Raw genomic sequence first — 12,889 nt, forward strand, 5'->3', positions numbered from 1 at the left:
AGCAATTCCTTTACTACTGAAAGGTGAGAGAGAAGAAATTCAGGCTGGATCATGGGCATTACCTGCAATAATCTGGGGATGATAGTACAGGTACATTCAAGCCTGAATGTAAGTGCTCAAGACAGACAGGTCAGCTTAAGCATCATTTAGTAACGCTCATAAAAGAAGATGTTCAGGGTAAAATCCAGTCTGCGACCTAGAAGACATTGGTATATAACTCTGTGGTAAATATTGGGCCTACTGGATGTTTTGGTGTTAAAACAGAAGTAGGGAAATGAATGAAGCAATTTGGCTGCCCAGGCAAAGATATGCCAGGAGCACAGGCTGGCCCTTGGCTCAGAGATGTGGACAAGGGCTCACCCCAAGTCTTGTGGCATATCTGACATTGTGTGGATGCCATGGGTACCTCTGGGCACCTCAAATGGCACTAGAGATATAATTAGGTACCTAAGTCATTCCTTAGATGTGTACACACTGAAATATATCTGAGAGGACAACTTGACTTTTATTTAGAACTCATACTTCTGTATAAGCAAAGTGCTTTACAAAGGAGGATAAATACATAACTACTTGAGAAACTATGAAATTAAAGCATGGATTTGCAATGTTCATATAATAGGACAGAGGTGGAATTGGCATCAGTTTCCAACCTCTTGTCATGCTACTTAATCTAAATGATGACAAATCTTACACAGGCGCAGAAAAGTGTTAGTGATGGAGGTAAGTTTCCTTTCAGTAGAAAGAGCAAAAGTTGTACTGAGAGTGATCTGAAGTGGCTCGTGCAAGAACTGAACGGTCTTCCTCACTGTGTCTGAAATGACAGCAGTTAGGAAAGAGATGGGCAGAGGAGTAAGGTTAACAAGTGGACAGGACAATAAGAAGGCACGGAAGTGGCCCTTAGGGTGGGAGTAAAGAGCTGAAGCTCAAGGCAGAGACCACGACCTCCACAGCAAATGAATTTGACACAGTAACACTGAACAGCTGGTCTCAAAGGAATATCTAGATAATCGTGAACAAAAGTTGATGAGAATTTCTTACATTGAAGAGTTTACAAATTAAATAAGGGACCAAAATACAGAAGGAAAGAAGTGCACAAAGCGAGGAAGAGAGGTCCCTGGCTGTGTTTGTGTAGAGGAGCAAGTGTGCAAACACTTATACCAGAGTCTTACCTCCAGAGCTACCACACCATTTTTCCCTTGGTGTGGTACTTCATAAGCCTCGATTTGCTGCTTTGTGAGTCGGGCTAGCTTCTCCGCAAGCTCTCGCCAGTATTTGCCAAGCTTGACAGCTGAAGTCAAAATGACAGTGTCCTGGGTAAGACGTGCCACTAATCCCTGGCAATCTATTTTCAAAAGGGCCTGCAACAATCATTTTCATTAGTGTTCCTTCACCAGTAATTACAAACAGAACATTATAATTTATTTTTATAGCACTATTCTGTATTTCTAAGCAGACAGGAAGACTTTTGTCTATTTTGTGTTCTTACAAACATGTAACTTTTTTTCCTACAGAAAGGTGTTGCCAACAGTTTCGTAGGAAAACCGCCCACAAGCTTAAGAAAAAATTGAGCTGGCATTCAGCTGCTTCAGCATTCCAGTGTCAAATAGATTTTGCCAAGCTTACAGATCTGAAAGCAAAAATATGCTTCTCCGACAAAAATATTTGGGACATCAAATTTAGCTTCTCAAAAGTATGACATTAAATGTAAAAGTTAAGTTAGAGGACTATTATAGGAGGGTGTGGTCCTTCATCTACTGCTTTTCCAGAAAACCATTGATTACATTGGCCAGCACCTTTTGATTTACTCCTCCCACAGAACTGACAATTTGCTCAGTGTTAAGCACAAATGCAAGCATAAAACTCTTCCCTCCCCCATGCCAAATGAGCTTTTAATAGCAAACAAATTGAAATGGTTCCAGGAGTGAAACCCTGAAATGCAGATATGTTACATTCTCCTTTCTTTATTTGTTTGGAGAAGAGCTAATGAGAAAAATAGGTGCTGCTTTTTCTTCTCCTCAAATTTACAGCAAAATGTTCCACTGAAAATGTTGACTTTTTCAGTGAAAGATCAAGAACAAAATCCAGAAGTTTTCTTTGGTTTTTAGATGCCAATGTTTAATAAAATATTAAGCATTTCTGTAGAAATCAGACATTTGTGTGATTTAATCATAAAACATTTTTCCATAAAAATCCGTATTGAACAGAGTAGAAATTTTGATAGGCACAGTAGTGAGAAGCGGACTAAAGTAACAAATCCCCCTATACTTTGGCAAAGTAGAGACAAAGTTGTTCAGTTTGCCTTTGTTCTGATAATCAAGAACGCTATTAAACCTGAAAATAGGAGATTAATCAAAAGAAATAATCAGTAAATCCTACTCAAAAGCATCATGGATGACATCTGGCTTTAAGTCTAGCTTTACAAAGACAAGGATCTGCATTGGCACTTCATAGCTCAAAATCATATATGTCTCAAGAAAATGAGACATCTTCTTAAACTAATTATGCCACACCTTTTTGCTTGTTCTCTGAAGAATTCTGTTTCACTGTATTTAATTGAAAGTTTGGATCATTTTCACCTTTAACTTTTCACCTTTAACTCCTCCCTCCCCTTTTTGTACAGAAGCACAGCAGACTAGACTGTACTTCATACTTGCTCAGTTTTATTCCACAGATTTTAATGCAGTCTAAAAAGTTGCAAGTGGCTACTGCTACCAAAATTTTCTGAATCCCACTGAAATTGCTGTCAGCACTTCAAAGGGGATAGACTAGTTGTGAGAAGTAAACCCTGTTAAGGTTTACAATTCACACAGAAGTTACACAGTTATCTGGTGACTTACAAATGAGGCCCATGGAAATATGTACTGAAATACTTGCAGTATTGTCCTTAGGTTGCTACAACATTGACTATGAAGTTACCATCTGTAGACAGAAAATGTTCTCCTCAATATATGGGACAGGATTTCCTTGCTTTAAAAATATGAAGCAAACTTATACATTCACCTTATAAATAATGGACTTTCCATGCTATAAGGTTACTAAGTACTTCACAATGGGAATGTGAATTTCTCAGGGAAGCAATTTACCATGATGACTTTCATGACAAAAGACAAAACTATTTCCATCATGGCTGTCTAAAAACAAACAAAAAAAAAAGTCAACTCAGTCAACCTACTAAATGAGGAAGGCTCCTGGAACATTTGCAGAACACTGTTTAGAATTAATTCACCAGAGTATTATTCTTCATGAGATTCTAGATGTATTTTCTATCTAAATGTGTCTACAACTTTTAGTAATATGTTCAGGTTTGTAAAGATTCCTACAAGGGTGCAAGACCATGTTTCCTTGTTCACATATTACTACTGAGTAGTTTCTTGGCGATGCAATCCCAATAACCAAGTTAGTTTGTGCAATACTTACAACAATGAGCTCATAAAGAAATAGTCTTTTTTTTTTGTTGGCATGGCAGTCTTCCTTCATCCTCTTCACAACATGTGCAACCCTCTCTGACTCTTTATCAGCATGTGCCTCATCAAAGTCATCCAAAGACATATGTGAATATCCTAGCACCTCAGCCAAAGCTCTCCAGTCATAAACACTCTCTGATACTGCAGACAGAACCACTGAGTAGATGTAGGTCAGTTTTTTGAATGGCAATGCAATTTGTTCCACAAGATTCCTGGTTGTTATCTCACTATCAGCAGTGTCCATAGCTTGTTCTTTGGAAATCACTTTTACATTTTTGCAATGTACAAGACCAATCTTTCTTCTGAGAACTCCTACATACCACTCTTTTATTTTAGTTTGTCCAATGGCTTTTACTTTGTCTTCACCAAGAAGTGCTATCGTGTCCCCTTTAAAGTATTCTAGCAAATAATCAATTTTATTTTGACGTAACACAGTTTTCAAAGCCACTCCGTAAGTATTAACACTCAAAGTTTTATCTTGAAATTTTGGATATTTAACTGTTGGTATTAAAAGCAAAGGTGCAGACTTGATTTCTTTGCGGTTTTGTAAGCGCTTTGGCCTGTTGATAATTCCACTTAATTTTGGAGCTGGATCAGGAGTAGTAACATGGAACTGCGTTACTTGGCTAGTTTTTAAGACTTTAATCTGAACGAGGAAAACAAAGAAATGCATCTCCCTACATCCAAGCATGGAAAACAAGAATTGTTGGCGGATCATTTCACCAGTTTTCAGCTCTTCCTCTTTAATATTTTTGCTTTGGTCTTCCATCTTCACTTCAAAATCTGGATCACAAGATACCAAAGAAATGTTTAGATCTTGTGGCTTTTCAAGCAGAAATGTATGTTTTCCCCACAGCTGAAACACAACGGGAGGCATACTTTTCCCCCCCTTTTTTATGTCACAAATTGTGAGCTTTCCTGGAATGTAGTTATGACCAAAGATTGTAAAAACTGCTGTAAAAGATGGATGAATATATTTGGGACCATAAATTCCAACTGAGACTGTTCTATGAACATAGTCCCAAACACTAGCTGCTGGAGGCTGGATTTTGTTTGCTTGTACGGCGATCAGTGCATACATCACATGACTTAGGTCCAATAGTTTCACTTGTATGGTATCTTGATAAGTGTAGCAATTCTCTAGTTTCTTAAAAGGTCCTTCTTTATTGAGACTAAAAAAACACACAATATCACTCATAACTTGGCTGAGCGGATCGTTCTTCACTTTAGCCGCGACTTTCACCTCTAGGAAAATGGCTTCTCTTGTGTTGAGGTTGCTCAGTGTAACTTCTATCAGAGGACTTACAGTGCTAGACAGCTCACTGTTAAATGATGATGGAGGGTTAAGGATAGCCTTTAAACCAACTTCTTGGAATTCCCCGGGTAATACGTGACCCACAGGGACGTGAATGTTGATATTAGAGTCAGGTAGCTGTACTGAACCCCCTTCATGATTCAGTTTACAAACTACGTGAATGTCTGTAGCTTGTGTTTGTGCCCATCCAGGACTATGGCTCATGGCTTCTAAATCTAGGCAAGACCGGGTGAGTTGTCGGTGACTCAACCAAGCCATCTTGTAGGCTTCACGGTCATTCTGAAGCCATTTCATGTCTGAAAGTATAGTTTTTTGAGGTGTTGTCTTGCGAGGACTAAATCTTTGGTTATCAATAATATCCAGGAAGTCAGACACACTCTTGGATCGTCCAGATCTTCTTGCTGAAGTCTTTCTTAGAAGACAATCAATATCTAGCTCATCACCTGAGGAGGCCAAAGAATCCCTGTTGCTAGAAACTTTAGAGAACAAATAGGGTTTTTCTTTTAAGATCGAAAGGTATTCATTATTTTGATTTCTGTTTGAAGAAGCTATGTCATGTACGAAAGGGTTGGAGGCTGACAGTTCATTCCAGAAAGGATTAGTCTTGGAAACAACATGGGTGTGTTTGAATACATCGGACCAGTCAATATCCAAATCCAATTTACTTTCACTGACATCTGTTTAAAAGAAAAAACAGAAGCATCTCCTAAAGCACAGAGACTTGAGACATTCCATTCATTTCCAACCAACAGCCTGTTAAGCTAACAGGTGACTAAATTTATCCCCCTAAAATACGTATAGATTATTTATATATTTCTTCTTCAGGTTTTTAAAGACTATCAATATTGATTTCTAAGTAGCATTAAGAATCTTTGTTAATATAAAGAGTGCTAACAGATTAGTCCTGAAGGATGTAAAGTGTCTTCTGCGAGGTGCTGATCATTATTCATTCTTATAACTATTAATTGGTACTGAGTGTGCTAACATCCCATCAGGTGTAAACCCAGTAGTCTTTAGCGTCTTACAAAATGCATGGATTTCTTTCTTTTGTGTCTAACTCTCTGCAAAGATTAAACTACTGTTTCATTTTTCAGATACTGCAGACAGTACAGATAAATGCATTATTCAAAGTTCCTTTTCATGTTAGTGAATGTGCCTTTAATTGACAACAGCAATCTTACAATTTATCTTACTGTGTACGGAATTTGTTATACTAGCTTTCCCTTAAAAAAAAATTCATTGGTATAATTTATGAAGTCTTGTACAATTTGAAATTTGGTGAGAAATGTTTTTGTGGCTAATAATTTTTCAGAGATTGTACTTAAATAGACAAATGGGGTGTACAAGTGATATTTAAATATGCTTTCTAATAAAAAATGCTCATTATTAGCAGTAATGTCTATTTGTTCTGAAGACAAGGTGTCCTTATATTTTATATTAATAACTGTTCACAGAAGCTGGCTTATAGGTTGATTAAGACTCGCACTTCTTGCAACAAATAGAGTATCTGCAACTTTTTGTGCTAAGGGTTTCTGTTACTTCAGTTTGCCATTACTTCCCCACATGCAGAGGTTATACCATCCCTTCTTTGTACATGCTTGTAAAGAATTTTATTTTTAGAAGGAAAATTCAACATTTCTATTCTTTCAGCATATCTATGTCCTTCATTATTACAGTTTCCACAGTACCTTTCATCTCCAAAGTTATTAATTATTGCTCAATTGCAAGAATGACAGTGCCCTTGGCCACAAAAAAGAAAAAAAATTGAAACATTACTACTTTTATTTTTGTTTCGTTTGTCATGAATTCTGACAAAAAGCCAAAATCATTAAGTTTTTCCACAGTTCCAGAAAAATCACAATTTAGAAGAACCAAGGTGGAATCTACCTGCTTTCCAGCTGCCTATCTACAAGGCTCTAGCATTGTCTTGGCAAGAGTCTTCCAGGTGAGCTGCTGGGGGCAGCCTGGCCCTGCTTCCCCTTGGGCACCCAGCCCTGGCCAGGGCCACCAGATGGAGCTGGGCTGCTCAAGCATCAGCTGAAAAGTCCTTTTGCTTCTGCCTGCAGGCCAAAAGCTTTCCATGTGCTGTGATGCTTTTACAGTCAGATCATTATTATCTATTAAAAAAATATATAAATTAATCCCAAAATAATGGTTTTGTTTGTTTGTTTATTTCCACATCCTAAAGGGCATGTTTCTACAAGAAAGGTCTGAGCAGAAAATGCTGGCAGAGCCTAAGTCATTAGGCTGGATGCTTTCTCATGCCAAGGCAACAACATGTTACTGGGGTGCAGGAGGTTAGCAAGGAAATAATTTCTGCTCCCCAACTCACACAGCAAGTGCCAGGCTTGCCGTTACTCACTGGACAAAAAGCTGAGAGAACGCCTACCTTGTGGAGAATAATGTTTTCTTAACTATTGGGTTAAAATAGCTATGAGAGTAAATCAATTTTGCTGAGATTCCAGTTTCTAAACTGGGTTAACTCCAAAATTACCCTGCCTTCCTGCTTCTTAACATCCTAAATTAACGTAGTTTGGCTAAGAACTCCCTCTTCTCTTCCCTGCCTCTACCCCCAGTAAACAGACCCTAAGTACCATTTATTGATGTAAGGTTAATGATTCCAGCTCTTCCTCCCAGCCTGCCTGACCCACGTTTGCTACGGCAGGGAACAGAGGACTTCCCTTGTATGCCAGCAAGTTTCTCTTAGGGGACCTTGTGACAACCCTTTTTGTTTTGACTCCAGGGATATCTATGATGGCAAAACACAAGCAAACAAAAAAAAAAAACCAAAAAAAAAAAACCAAACCTTAAAATGGTGTACAGGGATTTACAGAGTAGCTATAGCTCTTGACACTATTGAGAGCTTTGCAGAAATACAGACTTTAGGTGGAGAGTCTTAGTACAGAAAATAGCAGGAGAGACATACTGTAGCTCGCTGAAGGTGTCCGATCATCCACATCAATCAAAGTCCCCTCTGACCTGCTCCGTGGGATCTCTCCGCTGGTTAGGGAATCTGTTCCACTACTGGAAAAGTTTTCGTCCTAGGAAACAGTTAAACATAGAAAACATGAGCAAGTATGTAATTTGAAAAAGGGGAAACTGTTAAAGAATAACTGAGCTTTACTCCTGTGATGTGACAAAAATTAAAAAAACAGTGACGTTATGGTTAATGAGTAAATTTATGGAGTCTGCCCAAGAGCATCACAATCATGAGTGAGTCTTACTGTCTAATTTGCAGCAAAAACACTAGGTGCTACAGCTGCAGCACAATACGGTACCCCAGTTCATAGTGAAGTCCAATAACATAATTAAATGTCTTGCAATTGGAATTGAGCCAATTGTCAAATAGCTTCCATTCAGAAGGTCTTGAATAAAAACTTTTTTTAAACAAATAAACATCCTAATTCCTGTTTTCAGACAGGTTTTACTAGGATGATTAAAGAGGAAGAGCTAGATCTGTTCCTCCTGATAATTAATATTAAGTATTTTCAACCCTTTCTGCTTTATTATTCTTCCTATGCTCTTCACTGAGAGGACATCAGGTCAGATTTTCCTTTTAGTCTGCACAAGAATGGCTTAAAGTACCCTTCTGCAGGGTCCATGCCAGCACAGCAATAGCCCAAGGGAGGACATGTAGGTCTCTCTTCTTCCTTGTTTTGGCTACAAGGAGTCCTGTTTGGTTTTGACACAGTTTGCACATAGACTGGCACACACAAGAGCTCTAAACCAGATGCTGTGGTTGAAAGAGAGACAGTCAACAGCAAACCTGTCATAAGGGCAGGGCAGAAGGGTCACCCCCCTGAAACAGGCAACAGGAGGATGTACCTCTCCAGGTACCATTGCATAATGCTATTTTCAGGTGCCCGGAAAGAGGAGTTGCAGGTCTTCAAAGGAGTGTTGGATATCCCACATGCTGAAATTACTGTGTCCCAGAAACAGAAGGTGGAGTAAATAAAATATTCTAGACCATTTCTTGCAGAAGAGCTCATTAAATTAGTGCTATACACTAAGGAATCATTCAGTGAATTTTGCAGAATCCTCTCATTGATCCTGTATGTACTGTGGTGTAAATGTTGATGGGCAATAGATACATTAGGACATATGGAAGAAAAAGAAAGGAAAGGTGGAAAGGAAAGAAAGCGGGAAAGGGAAGAAAAATCATGCCAGGGGAAAAAAAAATAAAAAAGAGAAAAGGTAAGAAAACCAGAAGTTTTTTTGGGTCCATCCACAGGATGTAACTGTCAGCTTTGTTCAGGAGCCTGAAATATTGCAGCCTGCTGCTTCTGCAGTGGCAATTGCAACCTAAGCAGATCTAATTTTATCATGTTTTAAAAAAAAGATGCATTGGGCCTGGTTTTACTGTGGTTGTAAGAAAAAGGAATTTTCAGTTACAGTTCTAGTAGGTGAGTTATGGGGAAAAGGAAGCATACCTTATATCAAAGCATTACTGAATAGAAATCAGAAGCTGGATATCTGTTTCCACTGGACAATGCCATTGTTTAAGACATCTTTTTTTTCCACTACAAATGTAAATTGGTGTTTTTTGTTCTTCCCACAAGAGCTACCTTCAGCTAATGGCAATCTGTTCGGGTGCTGATTTGCACTCAGGCAGGACAAAAGGCTGAGGTCAGGCTAAGCCATACTGCCACCCAGCCTCTCTGCTATCACAGGGCTGTATGGACTTTCAAGTTCCTCTGCTACCAGAAATCTCAGATGTTAGCCTTAGAAGTCCTGATTTCAGCAAGTTGTGGAAGCTAGTCTCCAGGACTAATACTTTTTTGCTGTCTGCTATTAGCACCCTACCAGAACCAAACTGGAAACTAAAATGCCTCCTTAATCCCAACAAACTCCGAGATCTGATGTCCCACACCTGTACAAAAACATCACTGTTCCTTCTGTCTCTGATAAGAAATCGTATCTTTGATAATGCGTACAGATTCCTCCAAAGGAAACAAATTTTGCTTGCTGCTGCATCTCAAAATGTTGAAAAACTGAATACATTGCAAAAACACACAAGATTTTTATCTTGGGCTTCTACTCCAGGGACTGGGGAGGTTTAATAACACCAGTGTAAGGTGTCCATTGCCTAAACTCACAATAAATATACAGAAATAAAGTCTACTTTTTACAATACCAGTGTATTTGTTGCCAGCACTAATCTATGACTGGTGACTTATTGATCAATTGACATATGAATCTACAAACAGTTCTTGAAATGTTTAAAACACCCACAGTTGTTTCAGTGGCTTATGAAATGGGAGGCAGTAAGTCAGGAAGAGGAAAGAGCACAAGAGTGCAAGTAGATGCACAGGGGCTAAAATAGGAAATCCATAGGGGAGGGGGAGGCTGAGACAAAGAGGAAGAAAAACAATCTCTTTACACAGTGGGGGTATATTGACAGAGACATGACAAGATTGCATGAGGAAGATTTCTAAGCACTAAGAATTTCTGCAAATAGAATAAACCATTTCCTAAAACTTCCCTCTGGGAGCTCCTTAAAACCGTTACCACTGGCCTGGCACAGAGACAGAAAAGGCAGATACTGAAAAGGAAAACCACTTTCAAAAATAAGTCATGCCTTCCCCCACCCTTCCCTGCTCCAAAAGCATTCCTTCATACAAGAGCGTGATGAGGGAGCCCTGCAGGCCAGCCAAGAAGAAGAGAGAAGGGGGGAGATATAAACTTCCCTGGGTAAAAGATGACCACGTTTGGTCAGCATGTCAAGGGATGTGGGAAATGCTGGGGACAAGCTGTACACATGCCATCGGGTACTGGGCAATGTGCCTCCTGAACAGAGAGTTACATGATCTGACAGCAGGCTTGGGTCCTGTCTCCCCCATTTTCCAGCCTTAGTGCTGGGAATGCATAATTCCCAAGTGCCTTTGTATGAGACTAAGAAAACCCAGTGCTCCTGATTTTCCACGGGTACATTCTAAAACAAAACAGCATCCCAAATGAAACTTTCAATAGGACAACCCTATTAATTAGGAACTTACCTGGACAAATCCAGAAGAACAATAATCCACAAGAGAAAAGGGAACAATGCATGTGGGAGATAAAGACATGCTGATCAGTGGCAAAGGGAAAAAGTGTGAAACCCTTTTGCTGCAAAAAGAGAAAATTATGTATAAGAAGAATCAGAAGCTGAGCTTTTCATTTGCTGTAGCTACTGAGTAAGAAAGATGTTAACTGACAAGTGCTTAATGGTGCAAAGAATTATTTGACTGATGGTATGTCAGCTCACAGTGTGAAGTGGGCAATGAAGAAGTGAAGAGGTTGGAAAGAGATCAGCTATAGAGGTGATCAGTGAGTGAACCTGAGTGACTGCTGAGAGATGTGGCATTTTTCTGTATGAGGGCAAGAAACAGTTTGCCAGATGCACACTGCTGTTTAAGCCTCGAGTGCATTCCTTGACCCATAAGAGCAGGAGACTCAGGACCCAGAGTGCTGCTGTCAGGCACATTGCAGCACTGTGTTACAGAGGAAGTAAAACACATCAGAGGAAGAATAAAGTCTCAGGTAGAAAGTTCAGTTTCATGGCAGTCAGGAGACAGATTTGCTGCAAATGGCATTTTTGTTGCATGTGATGCCTCCAGGAATCTCTTCCAGGTCTTTTAAAATTCAAGTGCGCTTTTTTTTTTTTTCTTTCCAGTCTCTCTACCAAAGAAAACATGTCCTGCTGTGCTTAAAATAGTGGTAAAGAAGAAAATTTAAAAAGCCCAAAAGCAAACACTTCCCCACTGCTTTTGCCCTCAAAAATGAGAGCAAACACATTCCTTTGTGTTTTTAAAGTATCAACACCCCAGAGCAAAGCACTATCAGTATCCTTTTCATTCAACTTTAACCATTCTTCAAAAGCAGGTTGCATTAGGAGCAGGGCCCTCCTGTGGTGGTGTCTCCCCAAGGACTCCTATATGCCTCTTACACAGGTAGTACTACTCAGCTATACCATTATTTGCTGTGATTCATGGCATTTGTATCCAGAGGATGAAGCTTATGCATTTGCAGAGACATGACAAGCAACAGAAGCAGGTGATGGAAGTGTGCCTCATTCCTCAGGCTCACTTTTAGCTGTCATGGGGAAAAACTACTTGCTAGTTATATAAGTTGGGTTGTTAGACTTACTTTACAAGTTTATTTATGAAAAAGGAGCAAGGTATATTCAAAAGAATGTTAAGCACAATGTTCCTCATCTGACCAAATACTGCATATACCGAATTATTTAAATTCCATTACAGAGAGAAAAGAAAAGGAATACTAGAGAGAAAGCAAAACACAGAAGAGAGAGTTTCAGAATCAGATTGGTAAACTGCATTCCAGCTGCATCTCACCAAACCCTGAGCTGCATAAAGCTGTTCCAGGCCACAAGTACTGAGAGACTGTTAAAATACAATCTATTACTGTAACTTGTCTACCTGGGTAGGTGCAAAGCCTTTGACACTGTCGCACATAATATCCTTGTCTCTAAGTTGGAGAGATGTGGACTTGGCAGAAGGACCACTCGCTAGATAAGGAATTGGCTAGACAGCCGCACTCAAAGAGTTATGGTCAATGGCTCAATGTCCAAGTGGAGACTGGTGGCGAGTGGTGTTCTGCAGGGGTCAGTACTGGGACCAGTGTTGTTTAACATCTTTGCTGGTGACATGGACAGTGGGATTGAGTGCACCCTCAGCAAGTTTGCTGATGACACCAAGCTGTGTGGTGCAGTTGACATGCTGGAAGGAAGTGATGCCATCCAGAGGGACCTGGACAGGCTTGAGAGGTGGGACAATGCCAACCCCATTAAATTTAACAAGGTCAAGTGCAAGGTCCTGCATGTGGGTTGAGGCAATCCCAGGCACAGATACTGGGTTGAGAATGGCTTTAGTGCAGCCCTGAGGAGAAAGACTTGGGGCTGTCGGTTGATGAAAGCTCAACATGAGTGGGCAATGTGCGGTCACAGCCCAGAAAGCCAACCAGATCCTGGGCTGCATCAAAAGAAGCATTAGCAGCAGGTCGAGGGAGGTGATTGTCCCCCTCTACTCTGCTCTCGTGAGACCCCATCTGGAGTACTGTGTCCAGGCCTGGGGCCCCCAGCACAAGAAAGACGCGGAGCACTTGGAACGGGTCC

General features: G+C 40.0%; 1 protein-coding gene across 1 annotated transcript; it reads right to left on the reverse strand.

Moving 5' to 3' along the window:
• Positions 1 to 1,158: 1,158 nt before the first annotated feature.
• Positions 1,159 to 7,820, reverse strand: MACC1 (metastasis associated in colon cancer 1; the record flags this gene model as incomplete). The annotated part of the gene is made up of 3 exons (XM_010072672.1): positions 1,159 to 1,358; positions 3,418 to 5,456; positions 7,706 to 7,820. Coding segments are annotated over 3 exons (2,354 nt in total), but the record flags the coding sequence as incomplete, so codon positions are not given.
• Between the last annotated feature and the right edge of the window lie 5,069 nt (positions 7,821 to 12,889).

The sequence above is a fragment of the Pterocles gutturalis genome, unplaced genomic scaffold, assembly GCF_000699245.1.
Source record: "Pterocles gutturalis isolate BGI_N339 unplaced genomic scaffold, ASM69924v1 scaffold24007, whole genome shotgun sequence".
In the NCBI taxonomy this organism is placed as follows: Eukaryota; Metazoa; Chordata; class Aves; order Pterocliformes; family Pteroclidae; genus Pterocles; species Pterocles gutturalis.